Below are 21,498 nucleotides of genomic sequence, written 5' to 3' on the forward strand. Positions count from 1 at the left end.
CATCCTGTTTTAAGTTTTCCTTTATTTTCTTAAACTAAGCAATGCAAATACTGTGACCTTTCCTTTGAAATGGCACTATCTATTTCCTTTCTAACATTTGAGAGCTGTAGATTCTACTTTGTCTCTAATGGTCTTGCAGTCGATGGGATGTTTGACACTTAATTACTTCTTTCTTTCTTCCTCAACATTTCCTATTGAATTAAAGTGCCGCATGATGGCTAATTGGTCACATTTCAAAACATTTGGCAGTAATCGATTGAGCCATACTGGTAAAACCAACCAACTGAAAATGAGAAAATTATTTCCTGACGTAATTTCTTTGACACACTTACCACATACGTGCACAAAATAATACAACAAAACAAACATTTCCAGAATACAAAAGGACTCACAAGCTGAAAACTTACAAACACACTCAACAAACACACACTGAGAACACCACACAGAAAAGAACCAGATGGTACACCATGACCTACACACATAAACTAACACACATAAGCAGAGCCAAAATAAAAAAAATACCACACACACACACACACACACACACACACACACACACACACACACACACACACACACACACACACACACGTACACAAACAGATGACATACTTCAATAATTACACTCTAAAGTTTGGCAATAACATTCGATCTTTGGTAAAAACATTTGACAGTCGGCAACAGAAACCAAAACACTGCATTGAAACAATCTTTCAGTTCATAGTGCTGTGGAGTGTGGGAAAAAACTGCAAATTGGCATTCATAAGAAGAACAACACCAAAAATGCAATGGAAGTGTAATATGTAAGAAATTGTCCACACAACCTGTAAGTACAGTTCAAAACATTACTACTTAATAGGAAATACCAACCACCAGACCTGTTTATAACCTATAGGCACAGTGACAAAAATGTAAATTAAATAGCTAACATATGTACATATTCCAGGCCACTGATAACGCCTTGCACAAAATAAACTCAAAACGCGTATGGCACTAAAATTGTGTTTTATTCAGTTGCTGTCAGATGGTCCATAAGTAAAAATTATCAATATACTGTGACGCACAAAATACTTCATGCACCATTTTCGAAGGTTTAAACAACAATCCTCATGACCTTCAAGAGTACAATATTCAATAAGTCACTCCATGAATACTTTATAGCTACAAATAAAAAATTATGATTGATAAATATACTTATTCCAACCTGCATGACAACATGTCAGACAAAAGTCTATGATATTATGCATGAATCTACCTGTTTCAGTTAAATTATGGGTGGTCCTTTTAGGCTACATGCATCAATGTAGTATGCTACATGAGGAAAATTTATGGACTTTCTTACGCACTTGCACGGTACATTTTTAGGCCTCCTTTTTCCACATGGAATTTATATGGAGGGATTATCTGTGCTACATGAGCTACATTTACTAAAGACAAGCCTCGTCTTTGCCAAGATTGATGGTGTTAATAATAACAGAAGAAATTATAATAATGCATCTCTTCTTTTAGTAAAATTATAAGCCTCTATCACAATAATAAAGAACTAGAAAATAATTAACGTTCCTTGACACAATGGCACACTACTGCAGTTATAAATGTGACAATGGAGAACATTCTGGAAGTTTGATTGATACTTGTTGCCGAGTTTGTTTTGTACGATCTAGTGTTGGTGTAACTTAAACTCTTACAAGATCACAGCAGCTCAGGTGGGAAAAAACACTTCCTGCAGAAATTTCTGTAGCCTACAATAATGCCAGTAGTGCAGCTGACAATTATGTGATTTTATTTCAGTGATTACAAAAACAACTCTAAAGTACATATTAGGTAGCTGAGGCAACTAGTGGCCATTGATATGGATTAACAAGGAAAAGAATGTTTTGTAAAGGCTGTAATGAACCTCCAGGGAAACGGAACGCTCATCCAGTGACGAGCAAAACAGTGGCACTGCATTGAAAGTAGTTTGGTGGTCTGTTAAAATTTCTCTACCTTCATTTGCTTAAGCTCTGTGTTCGAGTCACTGATCAGCCAAACACTTAACAAGTATTAACAGACCCTCTTTGCCTCCGGTGACTTCTGTTTAACAACATAAGGTTCCACTTTCCTTCCTAATCTACAATAAAGCCGACACTCCTTCACTACCTGCTGGAGGAGAGTCGGTGTATGTTGGGCCATGACAGAGGCAGACGTCCGGCTAGTGGAAGCTCACCATTAACCTTTCTTGCACCAGAAATTTTACTTCATCCCTGAAACAATTGTCATGTAAAGTCACAGCACACTTATTTGAACTTGCAATGTTGAAAATGTTGGTGCTGAACTGGGAATCTAACTTGGATATCTCTTTCTGCCATCTTTAACACTTTTCGGACAATACAGTTCCATCGTTTTGTTGGGTCCCCAACATTCCATAGTTATCCAGGTTTCAATGAAAGGGGAAGGTCTGGTTTTAAATACTGGTTGGGTACAAAAATTTTCGCTGTGTGATTTCAAGTTGTAGCATTCGCACTGTAAGTAATATGTGGAAAGCAATTATGATTTTTAGCATTTGTGCATGCAATGTCAACAATAACAATTCGTGCCAATTTTGACCCTGAAACAGGCAGAGAACTTTTTATCCTATCATTTCAGATTTATAAATTCCAGTCCTAGTGGCCGGTGGAAAAGTATTTGACAGGTGTGTAGCCAGTGGTGATAGCATATACAGGGTTAAGAGTCCCAGTCAGCACAGAACTTTTCCTCGCATAATTTCTAGTTCAGACATGAGCATATCTCACTGGTGGTGAAATAAACCGACATTGTTTATCTATATGTGGCTAGAAAACAACATGATATATGCTGGGTTCGAAACGCAGCAGGGGAATACTTTGGTGTATAATCATTTCAGTTTCATCATCCCTCTAGCGGAGAAAAATTTCGATACATAAAATTATAACAGTTTATTGTGCTTCATTCACAATCCCTGCCCAAAACAAAACTTTATGCCCCATCATATCAAGTTTGAAAAAGTGCATATGATGTCACATGCAGTTAAAATGATAGTTAAGATCTGTAGTGACCGGATTGGAGTCCTGGATCGCAGTCCAATACAAAAGCATGTAGTTTGAAGCTGACTCTTGCTTTTTGAAATCTCATTTATTGTAATTCACTTCAGTTTACAAGCACTGAGGACCGTCATCTCTGGTAAAGGGCTTTCTGATATTTACATTACTGTGGTATTGGTTTTTATATGGACGATAATCGACAAAGTGCAAGAAAGTTATGTGGCTGCATACAAACCAGGTGGAACGCAGTTCAGGAAATTTGGCTGCTTCTGAGCATGGTAACACACGCATATAAATTTGACAGGCACAACACTCTTCTGATTGTCAAACATTTCGTATTGTAATTAATGTGATACTTTGATCATCAGACATCGTTCAAAGCCTGTCTTAAAACTGGTCTTTGAAAGGTACAGCTACAAAATGGTTGACAGCGTGTTTCAAATTGAGCTGGAGAAGGAATTCAGTACAGCGGGCAGTAAGGCACGGTGAACCTCGTGATTTGACAACAGAAAGAGGCTGTGGTTGTGCAACAGTTACGTGTCATAACAGTATTACCACATTCGTCAAAATTTCATTCATTAAATATGGTTGACAGGAATTTAAGTATTTTTCAAGTGAGCATCCTCACTTTGTAAGCACACATGAAACCATGGGGTAGTTGAAGTAAGCTGTGTCATTCCCCAGTGATGGAAAAACACACACTAATGTGTGTTTGTGTGTGTGTGTGTGGTGGGGGGGGGGGGGGGGTGATGAGCAATGTTTGTGATTGATGATGTAAGTTGTGCTGTGAACTTGCTACTGAAATAAAATTATGTTTTGTCCTCCACATACAGTAGGTGTGAATGGTAAATTCCGTAAGAATTTGATGTCTCTCTAGAAGGGCTGGCATGGATACAATGGGGAGTAGGATGAACATGGGATAGTGAGACATCCTCCCCAAAAAATGGGAAAACACTGTATCACTTCACTGTGTGAAGTGGACACTGTATGAAGTAAAAAATAATTCTGCTTACACGTGGTTTTATACATCTTATTTTAATTATTGTTAAAATCATAGGCACCTGTCGTGTATAAAATTTGAGTGTGACACTATGTATAATTTTGAGAGGTTGGGGGGGGGGGGGGGGGGGTTGAGTGGAATCTTTGAAAGACAGAGGCAGTTCCAGAACCAAACATTGTGTATCTGTCTGTAAGTGACACCCAATAGTGTGGGAAGTATGAGGCAGTGAACTAGGTGAAGATCACGACAAGAATCTATTATACATCATGAAGAGAATTTTTAAAATGTACACAAAGATTACTGCTAGTAAAAAGATTCCCGTTAACAAAAATTTTTTCAAACATAAGAGCTTGAGTAATTTCCCACAGCGTGCATAACGAGTTTGGAATAATATAATGTTTTAAATTTTTTTCAAGAATGTAAACAATTGTAATATGTTTGTTGTTTAAACAAGGAATTTTGATGTTAATCTTTATTGAATAAAAGAGAAAGACACTGAATGATTTACAACACTGGCTCTATGTTCATTACAATTGGTTCAGGGAATGCAGTGTCATCTCGAACACGAACACAAGATTTCTGATATCATCATCATCATCATCATCATCATCATCATCATCATCATCATCATCATCATCATCATCATCATCATCTAAGACTGATTATGCCTTTCAGTGTTCAGTCTGGAGCATAGCCCCCCTTATACAGTTCCTCCATGATCCCCTATTCAGTGCTAACATTGGTGCCTCTTCTAATGTTAAACCTATTACTGATGTCGCTGCGTCTTCCGGCAGTGAGCATCTTACCGGTCAGCCATCACTCCAGGGTGAATGGCTGACAGTGGTGGGCTCGCGCGTGCCTGGCCGAAAGGCGAAGGTGGGATCTGGCCGCGTGGCAGCTGCCTTACCCCTTTCCAACAGGTACGGGGTGCTTCCTAGTGGTGATGACATCGTTTCCGAGCCACCACAGGATGCCTCGCCTGTTGGGCCAGTGGCCGATTCTCCGGCAAGGTCCCGACAGTCACAGAGGGCGGGCCTATTAGTTATAGGGAGCTCCAACGTTAGGCGGGTTATGGAGCCCCTTAGGAAAATAGCGGGTAGGTCGGGGAAGAATGCCAGTGTGCACTTGGTGTGCTTGGGGGGGGGGGGGGGGGGTCTCGTCCGTAATGTGGAGGAGGCCCTTCCGGCAGCTATTGAACGCACTGGGTGTGACCGGCTGCAGATAGTAGCACATGTCGGAACGAATGACGCCTGCCGCTTGGGTACTGAGGCCATCCTTGGTTCCTTCCGGCGGCTGGCTGATTTGGTGAAGACAACCAGCATCGCACGCGGAGTGCAAGCTGAGCTTAATATCTGCAGCATAGTGCCCAGAGTCGACCGCGGTCCTCTGGTTTGGAGCCGTGTGGAGGGTCTAAACCAGAGGCTCAGACGACTCTGCGACTATAATGGTTGCAAATTCATCGACCTCCGTTATTGGGTGGAGAACTGTAGGGCCCCCCTAGACAGGTCAGGCGTGCACTACACACCGGAAGCAGCTACTAGGGTAGCAGAGTACGTGTGGCGTGCACACGGGGGTTTTTTAGGTTAGAGGGACCCCCCTTGGGCGAAACGATAAAATACCTGACGGCTTACCAGAGAGGACATTATCATCGTTGATAAAGAACGTCCGTCCTCAGAGACCAAAAACAGGAAAAGTTAACGTAATATTGGTAAACTGCAGGAGTATCCAGGGCAAGGTTCCTGAATTAGTATCTCTTATTGAAGGAAATAGTGCGCATATAGTATTAGGAACGGAAAGTTGGTTAAAACCGGAAGTGAACAGTAACGACATCCTAGACACAGAATGGAATATATACCGCAAGGATAGGATAAACGCCAATGGTGGAGGAGTATTTATAGCAGTAAAGAATTCAATAATATCCAGTGAAGTTATTAGCGAATGCGAATGTGAAATAATCTGGGTTAAGTTAAGTATCAAAGGTGGGTCAGATATGATAGTCGGATGCTTCTATAGACCACCTGCATCAGCAACCGTAGTAGTTGAGCGCCTCAGAGAGAACCTGCAGAACGTCGTGAAGAAGTTTCGTGATCATACTATTGTAATAGGGGGAGACTTCAATCTACCAGGTATAGAATGGGATAGTCACACAATCAGAACTGGAGTCAGGGACAGAGACTCTTGTGACATTATCCTGACTGCCTTGTCCGAGAATTACTTCGAGCAGATAGTTAGAGAACCAACTCGTGAAGCTAACGTTTTAGACCTCATAGCAACAAATAGACCGGAACTTTTCGACTCCGTGAATGCAGAAGAGGGTATCAGTGATCATAAGTCAGTGGTTGCATCAATGACTACAAGTGTAATAAGAAATGCCAAGAAAGGAAGGAAAATATATTTGCTTAACAAGAGTGATAGGACACAAATCGCAGAATATCTGAGTGACCACCATCAAACGTTCATTTCTGAGGAAGAGGATGTGGAACATAAATGGAAAAAATTCAGAAACATCGTCCAGTACGCCTTAGATAAGTTCGTACCGACTAAGGTCCAAAGCGAGGGGAAAGATCCACCGTGGTATAACAATCATGTACGAAAGGTACTACGGAAACAAAGAAAGCTTCATCATAGGTTTAAGAGTAGTCGAATCATAGCTGATAAGGAAAAGCTGAACGAAGCGAAAAAGAGCGTAAAGAGAGCAATGAGAGAAGCATTCAACGAATTCGAACATAAAACATTGGCAAACAATCTAAACAAGAACCCTAAAAAGTTTTGGTCATATGTAAAATCGGTAAGCGGATCTAAATCCCCTATTCAGTCACTCGTTGACCACGATGGCACCGAAACAGAGGACGACCGAAGAAAGGCAGAAATACTGAATTCAGTGTTCCGAAACTGTTTCACTGTGGAAAATCTTAACACGGTCCCTGACTTCAGCCGTCGCACGGACGCCAAAACGGAAAATATTGAAATAAACGATATCGGAATTGAAAAACAACTGCTATCACTTAGTAGCGGAAAAGCATCCGGACCAGACGAGATACCCTTAAGATTCTACAGTGATTATGCTAAAGAACTTGCCCCCTTTCTATCAGCAATTTATCGTAGATCGCTGGAAGAACGTAAAGTACCTAGCGACTGGAAGAAAGCGCAGGTCGTTCCCATTTTCAAGAAGGGTCATAAATCAGATGCGAATAATTATAGGCCTATTTCGCTTACGTCAATCTGTTGTAGAATAATGGAACATGTTTTGTGTTCTCGTATTATGACGTTCTTAGATAATACAAATCTCCTTCATCATAACCAACATGGATTCCGCAAACAGAGATCACGTGAAACTCAGCTCGCCCTATTTGCCCAAGAAATTCACAGTGCCGTAGACACTGGCGAGCAGATTGATGCCGTATTCCTGGACTTCAGGAAGGCATTTGATACGGTTCCGCACTTACGTTTAGTGAAAAAAATACGAGCTTACGGAATATCGGACCAGGTTTGTGATTGGATTCAGGATTTCCTAGAAGAAAGAACACATGTCATTCTTAACGGTTCAAAATCTGCAGATGTAGAGGTAATTTCGGGAGTACCGCAGGGAAGCGTGATAGGACCTTTATTGTTTACAATATACATAAATGACTTATTTGACAACATCGGTAGCTCCGTGAGGCTATTTGCAGATGACACGGTTGTCTACAAGAAAGTAGCAACATCAGAAGACTCGTACGTACTCCAGGAGGACCTGCAGAGGATTAATGCATGGTGCGACAGCTGGCAGCTTTCCCTAAACGTAGATAAATGTAATATAATGCGCATACATAGGGGCAGAAATCCATTCCAGTACGATTATGCCATAGGTGGTAAATCATTGGAAGCGATAACGACCGTAAAATACTTATGAGTTACTATCCGGAGCGATCTGAAGTGGAATGATCACATAAAACAAATAGTGGGAAAAGCAGGCGCCAGGTTGAGATTCATAGGAAGAATTCTAAGAAAATGTGACTCATCGACGAAAGAAGTAGCTTACAAAACGCTTGTTCGTCCGATTCTTGAGTATTGCTCATCAGTATGGGACCCTTACCAGGTTGGATTAATAGAAGAGATAGACATGATCCAGCGAAAAGCAGCGCGATTCGTCATGGGGACATTTAGTCAGCGCGAGAGCGTTACGGAGATGCTGAACAAGCTCCAGTGGCGGACACTTCAAGAAAGGCGTTACGCAATACGGAGAGGTTTATTATCGAAATTACGAGAGAGCACATTCCGGGAAGAGATGGGCAACATATTACTACCGCCCACACATATCTCGCGTAATGATCACAACGAAAAGATCCGAGAAATTAGAGCAAATACGGAGACTTACAAGCAGTCGTTCTTCCCACGCACAATTCGTGAATGGAGCAGGGAAGGGGGGATCAGATAGTGGTACAATAAGTACCCTCCGCCACACACCGTAAGGTGGCTCGCGGAGTATAGATGTAGATGTAGATGTAGATTCTTAACCGAATCCAGGTACCTTCTCCTCGGTCTGCCCCGACTCCTCCTACCCTCTACTGCTGAATCCATGAGTCTCTTGGGTAACCTTGCTTCCCTCATGCGTGTAACATGACCCCACCATCTAAGCCGGTTCGCCCTGACTGCTACATCTATAGAGTTCATTCCCAGTTTTTCTTTGATTTCCTCATTGTGGACACCCTCCTGCCATTGTTCCCATCTACTAGTACCTGCAATCATCCTAGCTACTTTCACATCCGTAACCTCAACCTTGTTGATAAGGTAACCTGAATCCACCCAGCTTTCGCTCCCATACAACAAAGTTGGTCGAAAGATTGAACGGTGCACAGATAACATAGTCTTGGTACTGACTTCCTTCTTGCAGAAGAGAGCAGATCGTAGCTGAGCACTCACTCCATTAGCTTTGCTACATCTCGCTTCCAGTTCTTTCACTATGTTGCCATCCTGTGAGAATATGCATCCTAAGTACTTGAAACCGTCCACCTGTTCTAACTTTGTTCCTCCTATTTGGCACTCAATCCGTTTATATTTCTTTCCCACTGACATTACTTTCGTTTTGGAGATGCTAATCTTCATACCATAGTCCTTACATTTCTGATCTAGCTCTGAAATATTACTTTGCAAACTTTCAATCGAATCTGCCATCACAACTAAGTCATCCGCATATGCAAGACTGCTTATTTTGTGTTCACACATCTTAATCTCACCCAGCCAGTCTATTGTTTTCAACATATGATCCGTAAATAATAAGAACAACAGTGGAGACAGGTTGCAGCCTTGTCCTACCCCTGAAACTACTCTGAACCATGAACCCAACGCCTCCTATTCCATAATCATGTAGAACAGACAATAACTTCCTCCTAGGAACCCGGTCATATGCCTTTTCTAGATCTATAAAGCATAGATACAATTCCCTGTTCCACTCATAACACTTCTCCATTATTTGCCGTAAGCTAAAGATATCTGGTCCTGACAACCTCTAAGAGGCCTAAACCCACACTGATTTTCATCCAATTGCTCCTCAACTAATACTCGCACTTTCCTTTCAACAATACCTGAGAAGATTTTACGCACAACGCTGATTAAAGAGATACCTCTGTAGTTGTTACAATCTTTTCTGTTTCCATGTTTAAAGATTGGTGTGATTACTAGTTTTGTCCAGTCTGATGGAACCTGTCCCGACTCCCAGGCCATTTCAATTATCCTGTGTAGCCATTTAAGACCTGACATTCCACTGTATTTGATGAGTTCCGACTTAATTTCATCCACCCCAGCTGCTTTATTGCACTGCAATCTATTGACCATTTTCTCCACTTCCTCAAACGTGATCCTATTTCCATCATCATTCCTATCCCATTGTACCTCGAAATCTGAAACATTACTGATCGTATTTTCATCTACATTGAGCAACTCTTCAAAATATTCCCTCCATCTGCCCAAGGCATCCACAGGATTCACCAGCAGTTTTCCTGACCTGTCCAAAATACTTGTCATTTCCTTCTTAGCTTCCTTTCAAAGACTGCTAATTACACTCCAGAATGGTTTTCCAGCAGCTTGACCCAATGTCTCCAACCTGTTTCCAAAGTCTTCCCAAGATTTCTTCTTGGATGCTGCAATTATCTGTTTGGCTTTGTTTCTTTCTTCAACATAACTTTCTCTGTCTACCTGGGTTCTGGTATGTAGCCATTTTTTATACGCCTTCTTTTTCCTTTTACAGGCTGCCTTGACTGTGTCATTCCACCAAGCTGTTTGCTTCCTCCTACTTTTACACACTACTGTTCCAAGACATTCTTTAGCCACTTCTAGTACTGCGTCCCTGTACCTTGTCCATTCCTTTTCCAATGACTGTAATTGACTGCATTCAACTAACTGGTACCTTTCTGAGATCGCTGTTATGTACTTGTGCCTGATTTCCTTATCCTGAAGTTTCTCCACTCTTATCCTCCTACATATGGACCTGACCTCCTGCACTTTCGGCCTCGCAATCCCAATTTCACTGCAGATTAAATAATGATCAGTGTCATCAAAGAATCCCCTGAATACACGTGTGTCGCTCACAGCCTTCCTGAATTCCTGATCTTTTATTATATAGTCAATGACAGATCTGGTTCCCCTGCCTTCCCAAGTATACCGGTGAATGTTCTTATGTTTAAAAAAGGAGTTTGTGATTACTAAGCCCATACTGGCACAGAAATCCAAGAGTTGTTTCCCGTTCCTGTTGGCCTCCATATCCTCTCCAAATTTACCCATAACCTTTTCATACCCTTCTGTTCGATTTCCAATCCTAGCGTTAGAATCACCCATGAGCAGAACACTGAAATACTGCATAAGTATTAAAATCTAAACGAAAAATAAATGATCATTTATCAGTGTTAGTGGCTATTAGACTTGTATGAACATATGTAACTGTAAGATGGTGCAGAAAAATGGTAACTCTGGTCGCACAGCCACTTTAAGCATCACAGACTATCAGAGGTGGAACAGCAACAACAATGGATGGGATAGATAATGTCATAAGGTGTGCCACAGGAGAATGGAAGCCTGTAGTGTTCACTGGGTGGCTACAGTAAAGCCATAGATCCACTGAAACACACACACACACACACACACACACACACACACACACACACACACACACACACACAGGGGTGGACACCTGTTCGTCGAATACACAGTAAGGCACGGTATTCTGTGTGTCACAGAAGGGAACGTATCCGAGCACTGCGTGAGCTTTATGTAATGCTGAGTACAGAGGCAAACAAAATGAGGTGGGAAGATTTAATTTTATGGGACCAGCTGGAACTGCTGGTAGGTCTGGCCTGTGATGCTGCGAGGTGGTCTCAGGCTGTGAGAGGTGTGAGCAGCCAGACACTGCGGCACCGATGCTTACTTCACCTGGTTTTCTGAACATCTTCCATACAAGCCCTCCCAGCAGAGCATTCTTTTATATAATGTGCCTTTAGAGCAATTAACATCTTCCGTGTACTGTCTGGATTTGGAGAGAAATAAGAATTATCTTGGAATAGTTACTGGCATATGGCTTGCACGTGGAAAGAAAGTGACCGACAACTACGTAAGAGCCAAAGCTGTAATACTAAGGTGTGAATAGTGATTACTCTGATAATCTGCTTTTATACAAGACGAAACTTCCACAGGTCAACATCAGCCATCTAAATTTGTAAAAATGTTACCACCATCCTCTATAATCATTCTGCAGTACACTACCTTGCTCGAGGTGTCGATTGTAAGTGACTTTGTCATCATCTTCATGCAGTGTGGCACTATTCAAAGGTGTCTCATTGTCATCAGCCACAGAGGCAATGGACAACTTTAGAGACCACTTCATGGGAACAGGGCTACAGCAACCAGTACAGGCTGCCGGTTGCAAACTACACCCATCACTGTGTCTGAGCCTGTGCTGGGCAATACAGCTTTGTGTCCACAGCAGTCTGCCTCATGCTCTATTCACACAGTGAGTGTACCCTCTGTCATGACAGTTGATGCTAAAACCTAAACAACCACTTTCTGTATACATGTAGTTTAATATAATGCCCACAAACTGGCTCTTTGATGGTTTTTGTTAGCTAGCATACCTGGTAATGAACACTGTTCAGTTTAGGGGTTCGCTGAAACTGCTACACGAGGGTAATGATAGCATTGTGAGCTATCGTGAAATGACTGTCTATGATGGTGTATTTTACAGCAGACACACGTCTACGAAAATTCAGTGGGAAAAATTATACAGTTGGAAATACACACACCTAGAACCGAGAGACACTAATCAGTCGGTTGTCTCACACTTACCTGGTTTGTGGTGGTGGATCATACAGCAATCTGCTCACTTCGATCAAGTCCTTAGGTTGATGAAGCATCGCATCTGCCCACCCCTGAGTGGCCATCACCTCGTGGGTACGTGCCTTAATAAATTCGATGGCGGTTCGCCTGAGGTCACTGCAGGAGTGGCGGACTGCGAGTACGGCTGCGGCCGCCGCGGTCTCGACGGTCAGCTGAGCGGCCACCTGCCGCTCGCACTCCGCCTTCAGCCGCGACGCCCCGTATTTATCCGCTGCGGCCAGCAGCTGGGGGGCCGCGCCGGGCAGCTGGGGGGCCCGCTGGGTGTACAGGTAGGAGACCAGCTGCCTCAGCACCGGGCCCCCCACGTCCGGGATGCTCACCGCGCCGCTGCTGGCCTCGAGGGTGTCGTGGGCGAACATGGCGGCGAACACAGGGCTCCTGTCCGCCAGGACGGCCCTGTGCACCACCAGCCGAGTCTCACCTGCCTCGAGTATCACCATGGCGTCGTCCCCGGCGTCCAGCAGGTCCCCCAGGTCGACAGCCACCGTCTCTGTGATGTCCTTAACTGCTTCCATTGCGGACGATTCTGAAACACGGCAACACGGAGCAGCCCTTTCAGCATACAGGTGACTGACGATACCTCTACGAGTGACAGCCACACCTGTCTCCAGCGACAGTTGATAAATACAGGGTGAGTCACCTAACGTTACCGCTGGATATATTTCGTAAACCACATCAAGTACTGACGAATCAATTCCACAGACCGAACGTGAGGAGAGGGGCTAGTGTAATTGATTACTACAAACCATACAAAAACGCACGGAAGTATGCTTTTTAACACAAACCTACGTTTTTTTTTAAAATGGAACCCCGTTAGTTTTGTTAGCACATTTGAACATACAAACAAATATGTCATCAGTGCCGTTTGTTGCATTCTAAAATGTTAATTACATCCGGAGATATTGTAACCTAAACTTGACGCTTGAATACAACTCCTCTGTTGTTCAATCGTCTGTATCGGAGAGCACCGAATTACGTAGGGATCCAAAGGGAACAGTGATGGACCATAGGTACAGAAGAGACTGGAACAGCACATTACGTCCACACGCTGACACCTTTTTATTGGTCTTTTTCACTGACACACATGTACATTACCATGAGGGGTGAGGTACACGTACACACGTGGTTTCCGTTTTCAATTGCGGAGTGGAATAGTGTGTCCCGACATGTCAGCCCAATAGATGTTCAATGTGGTGGCCATCATTTGCTGCACAGAATTGCAATCTCTGGCGTAATGAATGTCGTACACGCCGCATTACACCTGGTGTAATGTAGCCGCAGGCTGCCACAATACGTTGTTTCATATCCTCTGGGTTGTAGGCACATCACGGTACACATTCTCCTTTAACGTATCCTACAGAAAGAAGTCCAGAAATGTAAGATCAGGAGAACGGGCTGGCCAATTTATGCGTCCTCCACGTCCTATGAAACGCCCGTCGAACATCCTGTCAAGGGCCAGCCTAGTGTTAATTGCAGAATGTGCAGGTGCACCATCATGCTGATACCACATACGTCGACGCGTTTCCAGTGGGGACATTTTCGAGGAACGTTGGCAGATCATTCTGTAGAAACGCGATGTATGTTGCAGCTGTTTGGGCCCCTGCAATGAAGTGGGGACAATGTTTCAAGCGTCAACTTTAGGTTACAATATCTCCGGATGTAATTAACATTTTAGAATGCAATAAACGGCACTGATTACGTATTTGTTTATATGTTCAGATGTGCTAACAAAACTAACGTGGTTCCATTTAAAAAAACGTAGGTTTGTGTTAAAAAACATACTTCCGTGTATTTTTGTATGGTTTGTATTAAACAATTACACTAGCCCCTCTCCTCATGTTCGGTCTGTGGAATCGGTTCGTCAGTATTTGATGTGGTTTACGAAATATATCCAGCGGTAACATTAGGTGACTCACCGTGTAAAGTCCATCCTTAGTCGGTTCCAGCAGTATCACACCCTTTCTGTCCGACTGATGCCATTGGTGAATAACAGCAGATCTTTAATAATACCATTTTCAAGCTTTACCTTTTCTTTCAGCATATTTCATTTGGAGAACAAGCTCCAGAAGCGGCAAGGACATTATTTCCATCTTTTTTTCTACAGTGCAATGTTATTTGGTATGGAAATGGTTTGAAATAGACGTCTACCAAAATACTAAATAGGCTGTACAGAACTATAGTATTACTCTATTCAACGAGATGTTCTCTTTACTTCTCCTGTTATTCAGGAAAACAACACTGTTTTATGACCTGAATCTGTATTATTCGTCATTTAACAAGCAGTCATGCGTGTACCCTTGCAGGAGTTGCTTCACACAGGGGATGAAGCCCGTGCGTCGGGAGACTGACGTGCGTTCACAGTGAAAGGTCGTGAAGTGGGTTCAGCCGAGTACGCAGTTCAAATTGTCATCCACCAGAGTACAGTAGCGGACAGACACATTCAACAAACAGTGAATTGTACTGTTTATTTCTTGAAGGATTTTTCTTTTATGGTTGTACAGTTTTGTGTATGTTTTTAGTAGTGTGGATGATGTGTGAATGTGGTCTAAAGTAAATATGTAGATCACTGTTATAGTGACAAACGCCGTACGAAGTAACGTGAGGAATTTTTAATACACTGTGAATTAAGACGACGGGGAATTTTGTATTATAGTGTGTCAAGTATGTTTATGGTAAAGGGAAGCTAATTTCAGTGTAAATGTAAACAGTTAATAATGTAAAGTATAAATAAAGTATCAGAATGTCAAATATTTTGGAAAAAAGTACAGTTCGAGTGTGTTGTTTATTGATTTGTTAGTCATGAAAAAAGCGCGCTAACACAGGAGAATAATATTTTTGTATTGGCCTTAATGCAGACTGAGCAATCGCAACGGAGTATTCTTCACGCATCTCTTCTCTTGCAAACGGAGAATGCTTACAGCAATCCTAGAAGTCAGAGCCCAGGCTTTCAATGGTACGGTCGTGTGTAGTATGAGCTCCGAAGGAAGTAGTTGTCTGCCAGTTTCATGTCTGCATGTGCTACATGTCTCAAAAGTGCTTTACAGTGAAGGTAAATAAATTCATTCATAGCGGCATCAACGAGCAGCAATACGGCAGGGCAGCGCTACCAACTTACACGACAAGCGGGGACCCTGAAACTGGGACGGCGGCAGACGGAGGAGGTCTGACACTCAGTTTCTGCACGCCGAGGCTGCAGCATTCGACGAAAGATGAGTTTGTTAGAACTGTTGTGTGTGTGTGTGTGTGTGTGTGTGTGTGTGTGCGCGCGCGCGCGAGCTGCAGACTGAGTAACATGGTAAGTGATAAAGATTTTGTAAATACGAAAAAAGAAGGATTCTCATTCAGTGGAAGTGCTTCACAAACTAGCACGCTTGAACAGAGAGGAGTAGATGTTAAAGTAAAAGAGGAGGTTTTTGAGGATGTTTCTTTGTTATTTACGGACGGTGAAGTAGACTTTGCTTCAAGTACGTCAGTTGATGTAACTAGTGGAGACAATGAAGATCCTGAAAGTCACATTAAGCCGGCCAGAGTGGCCGAGCGGTTCTAGGCCCTACAGTCTGGATCCGCGCGACCGCTACGGTCGCAGGTTCGAATGCTGCCTCGGGCATCGATGTGTGTCATGTCCTTAGGTTAGTTAGGTTTAAGTAGTTCTAAGTTCTAGGGGACTGGTGACCACAGCAGTTAAGTCCCATAGTGCTCAGAGCAATTTGAAAAAAAGTCACATTACGCATGAAATCGGTAACAATCAATTGCGTGATGACAATATTGCTAGTGTTACTGAATCAAATGTGGATACCAAATTCGGAATGGTACCGAAGGAAAAAGATAAACAGGGAACAGTAAAGCAGAAAATAGAACAAAGAGGATATGTTTGCAGCATTAATGGATTCTATGAAAGATGGACATACTAATTTGGCTGAAACAACTGATCAGAACATCAATGGAAAACTTGAAAAGCAGACTGCGGTTTTAAAATATATGTGGAAAAATGATCTGAAGTCGTTAGAAAGTAAAGTGGATGGCAAAATTTCTGAAGTTGAGAATAACTGCCAACAATCCACTAGAACTGTAGAAAAAGAATTAACAGATGCCTTGAAAAAAGTTGCTATTGGAAACAAACAAAGGGCAGAAGTGATAAAAGATAGAGTGCAGAAACTAGGTCAAAATAACGGCGGTAGTGTGTGTGTGTGTGTGTGTGTGTGTGTGTGTGTTTTAAGATCACAAACTGTTAGGCAGTAAAATCAGTTCTGAATATGCCAAATGTATGACTGAAGTAAGAAGTGTGTCCGACTGAATGGGCGAGACAGAAGAAAATGTTCTTCAGCTAATTAACCAGGTAGAAGAGGTTGAAAATAAGTCTGGTGAGCACAGCAGTAGATTATGCCAAGTTGAAACTAACCTCAGATATGGAACAAACAGTAGTGGGTGTAGTTTTGTAGCAGCATTATCTGAAATATCATATGTCGCTAAAAGGCAGTTTTGATTCAACAGAAAATATACATCCAAAAGAATTTTGGAATGACTTCGAAGGAGTTCTACCTAGTTTGTGGCCAGACAGACAAAAAATAGGGTTCATTACCTCTCAATTCTAGGAAGAGGCTAGAATTTGGGGGGTTATTGCTACTAAACAGTACGATATTCTATATATATTTAAAGAGGCGTTTTTTAAAGAATTTTGGGGCAAGCAAAAACAAATGAAGTTGCTAAATAGCTTCTGGGCTAGGGAAACGTTTAATCCTAGGAAGGAAAGCTTAAGAAAGTTTGCGTTAAAATGGACGACAAACTTTTCATATTTAAACGACAAAGCCGAGACAGAAGAAATTGTTATGGGCCTGGAAGGTAAATTGCCCATGAACTGGCGAAACAAAATTATTGCAGCGCCTAGGGATGACGTTTATAAATTCATTGCTGTTTGGAGAGAGTTGACAAGTTGTTCCATGAGGAGGAGCATGCAAATCGTAACATCAGACCACCAAATAATGCAGAACCGCGGCAGAATGCAAACGTTAACAGAATTGGTGTGAGCCCCGGAAACAGCAGGAGGTGGCGCTACCCAACAAATGATAGGCGAAATAATGGGGAGCAGGTGCTCAATTATCGGCCGTATTCTCCGGTGCGAGAGGATGATGATGCGCCAAGGTGACAGCAAATGGTGGTAAACTTAAGAAATGGTACAGAATCCGTTAAACTAAATGCCGTCTGTGAAAGGGCTAGCGTTTACAAGATGGGAAGTAGCAATTTGAACCCGCTAGCAAAAACCCTTTGTACGTGTTAGAACTAAACAGGCTGGGACTGTGAGTGAGGAGCAGAAGAAGGTAGTAACAACAGACGAAACGAGCTATATACACACATCTGTACATTTAACGGAGGTCTAGGAGATTTTTTGGACAGACACAAAATAAGCACTGTATTGCAGACGAAACGGGTGATGAATTAGCGGAGAACGTCCTTAGCAACCAAGTTGAAGTCTAGTCATGTTCTGGGGAAGGAATAAGTACAGAAGCTGCAGAATTACAAGAGATTGGTGATGTCAGTATAGAAGAAATACTATTGTCTATAAATGACATTTGTGAGGCTATAAGGGAGAGGCAGGAAAATTGTGACCAAAATGGCGGTCAGCCAACTAATCATGAGAGAGAGAGATAGAGAGAGAGATTGGGGCGGTGGGGAAGGAGAACACGGAGAATGGCGAAACGCCGGAAAAAATTTTTGAGCTGTCATTAGTGAACAGAATAAATAGTATGGGGGAGAAAAGTGATGTGGGTAATTCTGCAAAAATCTGTGTAATTTCTGGAAACAGGGAAGATTTCGATAGAAGAGAGGTTGTGAACGATTTTTTGGAGCAGGGTTCTGACACCAGCAATGAAGGGAAGGTGTTGAGTCAGCCAGTAATCAGTCTGCAAGTGTGGAACGAAGAAGTGCAGTGCTTGGCAGATAGTGGCAGTGGTTTACGTGCTGTGGGTAAAAGTTTGTTAGGATCGTTGCCAAATAGAAATGAAGTTGTAATAATGCCAGTAACGGGGCTGCAGATAATTGTAGCTACAGGAAAAGTTGAAAACCTGTTAAACAGGAAGTTCTGTTGCGATTGAAAATAAATCGTGTACTCCATGACTTCCTTATAATCGCTGATCGATGTATAAAAATGCCAATTGGCGTAGATTTCTTTAACCAGTACAAAGGGAGATTAAGTTTTAATGAAAATGTATTTTTTGAAAGTAATAGAAAATGACTTAACATTTAAACTAGTTGCCCATCCAGCGGAAATAGTAATTTTATTTCCTCAAAAATGTGAAGGCACGTTTTCACAAACTCACTTTGGACTAAAGAAAGGAAAAAAAAACAGATGTGCAGGACTAGTGGTGTTTACGCTGACCCCCCCCCCCCCCCCCCGCTCTTATAGTCGAGGGGCATGAAAGGGAATCAGTGGTTGGGAACGGAGTGAGACAGGGTTGTAGCCTCTCCTCGATGTTATTCAGTCTGTATATTGAGCAAGCAGTAAAGGAAACAAACGGAAAATTCGGAGTAGGTATTAGAATCCATGGAGAATAAACAAAATCTTTGAGGTTCGCCGATGACATAGTAAATCTGTCAGAGACAGCAATGGCTTTGGAAGAGCAGTTGAATGGAATGGACAGTGTCTTGAAAGGAGGATATAAGATGAACATCAACAAAAGCAAAATGAGGATAATGGAATGTAGTCGAATAAGTCAGGTGATGCTGAGGGAATTAGATTAGGAAATGAGACAAAGTAGTAAAGGAGTTTTGCGATTTGGGGAGAAAAATAACTGATGAATGTCGAAGTAGAGAGGAAAGCGTTTCTAAAGAAAAGAAATTTGTTAACATCAAGCATAGATTTAAATGCCAGGAAGTCGTTTCTGAAAGTATTTGTATGGAGTGTAGCCATGTATGGAAGTGAAACGTGGACGATACATAGTTTAGTCAAGAATAGAAGCTTTCGAAATGTGGTGCTACAGAAGAATGCTGAAGATTAGATGGGTAGATCACATAACTAATGAGGAGGTATTGAATAGATTTGGGGAGAGGAGGAGTTTGTGGTACAACTTGACCAGAAGAAGGGATCGGTTGGTAGGACATGTTCTGAGGCATCGAGGTATCACAAATTTAGTATTGGAGGGCAGCGTGGAGGGTAAAAATCGTAGAGGGAGACCAAGAGATGAATACACTAAGCAGATTCAGAAGGATGTAGGCTGCAGTACGTAGTGGGAGATGAAGAAACTTGCACAGGATAGAGTAGCATGGAGATCTGCATCAAACCAGTCTCAGGACTGAAGACCACAACAACAACAACAACAACAACTAGGAAAATCTTGTTTCGCTAGCTGTCGATAACTCAAGAAATTAGTACCAATGGAGTCAAAAAAAATAAGAAGGGAAGTATAAGTACTGATATATCGCCAAATATAAAGTTCCCTGTGTTTACGAATTAGCAAAATATTCTCCTTGTGTGCTATCATTCGCCAACTTTTCGTTTCGATGTCTCGAGCGGTTTAGGAGATACGAGAGATGTTGCGCGTATTTCATTCTCGCGGGCGTGAGACTGGAAGTGAGCGCGCTACATAGGATCCGTTTTCTCGAGATCGGAGGCAGATAGAGACCTCCTCCCAAGTCTAAACAAAAATTCAGCATGTTGGCTAAATTTCAAACGCAACAACATATGGTTTAACCAAACGCAAAATCATAGCGACCCTTATTTTTCATTGCAGGCTTTTCGAAGTTCTTACTATAATGTGTATATCGAAATAAGTATGACAATTAGCGAGATGATGGGCACTTGGCCACGAAGCTGCCATATAACGCAACAAGCAAGTAAAAAATGAAATAATGTTACCGAGTAGTTTCTGTAAAATCGTTTGAGAAAGATTACAGTGTGCGCGCGCTTCGTTTCTGTCAGCGTGGAGCGCCGTCAGCCGGCGCGTGCAAAACACGTGCACGCGTCTCGACCTGCGCTGGACACGCGCGCCACGCGTGATTCGTGCGCGTCGCGCTGTAGCGCCGTGTCGCGCCCAGGCCTAAAGACGGCCCTTCCTCAGCAACGGGCGGGCTGGCACCAGCGGGGCTCTGGTGGGAGTGCCGTGGACTCGGTGGCGGCAGGAACGCACTGCGGAAGCGTGGAGCAGGAAGGAGGACGCTGACCGCCAATCGACGAACCACATTCACCACAAAACCGTACAATTTGTGTTGTCAAAGTACGCCTGCATGTGAACAATTACATTATTTATACAACCTGAAGGAAACTGTTGTTCCACCCGTAAACCGTAAATTTTAAGTGGTTCCAGTGTTTCCTGTTACGAATGTACCGGTATACTCTCGTCTGCATAATTGTTAATTCGTTACATCGCCCCTTACGCGTAGCAATCAAATCTAAACATGAAGTACTAAAAACTAATATTGCGATGCATAATGTAGCAGGAATGAGTTACCACCTGCATCTTCAAACCTAAGGCCACTTTACTGTGTGTGGTGGAGGGTATTTCGTGCACAGAGGCCGTTCTACTCTGCGCCTCGCTGGCTTCCCGCCCACCCCCGCCGACTATCACCAGCGTGGCCGCGTGACGTCACCTCCCGCCGCTGCCGACCCTGGACTGGCGACACGCACTTATCTGCACCCACCGCGCGGACGCCCGCTTCCTGCCGACAAACCGCAGTGCCGCAGTGCAAGTGTGTCTCCTCGACGCTTTCAGGCCTGCGGCGAAATGAGCGCGACGAGAAAATTCCAGAAACTGCAGCCTACACACGGGCTTAGCGCCGATGACGCCAGCCACGTACCACTCGCGAGCGGCACAGCCAAGGCGGATGGGAGCAGTGAGTGGTACCCTCTGCCACGCACTGCCACGCGGCTTGCCGGCACGTACATACAGACTTAAGTGTTAGACTTGCAAGTTTGCTGAAAGTCCTACAGCGGCATGAGGTACAGCGACATGAGGTCTCACAAGTCACAACCAGTATAAACCCCACGCCACGGCCGATTCTGTCAAGACTACAACTCGCACTTATACTACACGTGTAATCGATTACTTTACAAATGCGCCACTGTCTCGAATATTTGACGTTATGCATGGAAGCGAGAGAAACTTT

At 43.0% G+C, this 21,498-nt stretch overlaps 1 protein-coding gene across 1 annotated transcript in view; it reads right to left on the reverse strand.

Moving 5' to 3' along the window:
* The window catches only part of LOC126426666 (protein roadkill-like), a 59,962-nt gene extending 46,793 nt beyond the window's left edge, over nucleotides 1–13,169 (reverse strand). Inside the window, exon 1 of the mRNA XM_050088551.1 lies at nucleotides 12,352–13,169. Within this exon, the coding sequence (XP_049944508.1) occupies nucleotides 12,352–12,917 (566 nt within the window). The 5' untranslated portion in view covers nucleotides 12,918–13,169. The remainder of the gene's footprint in view (nucleotides 1–12,351) is intronic.
* Nucleotides 13,170–21,498: the final 8,329 nt, after the last annotated feature.

The sequence above is a fragment of the Schistocerca serialis genome, chromosome 11, assembly GCF_023864345.2.
Source record: "Schistocerca serialis cubense isolate TAMUIC-IGC-003099 chromosome 11, iqSchSeri2.2, whole genome shotgun sequence".
Lineage (NCBI taxonomy): Eukaryota > Metazoa > Arthropoda > Insecta > Orthoptera > Acrididae > Schistocerca > Schistocerca serialis.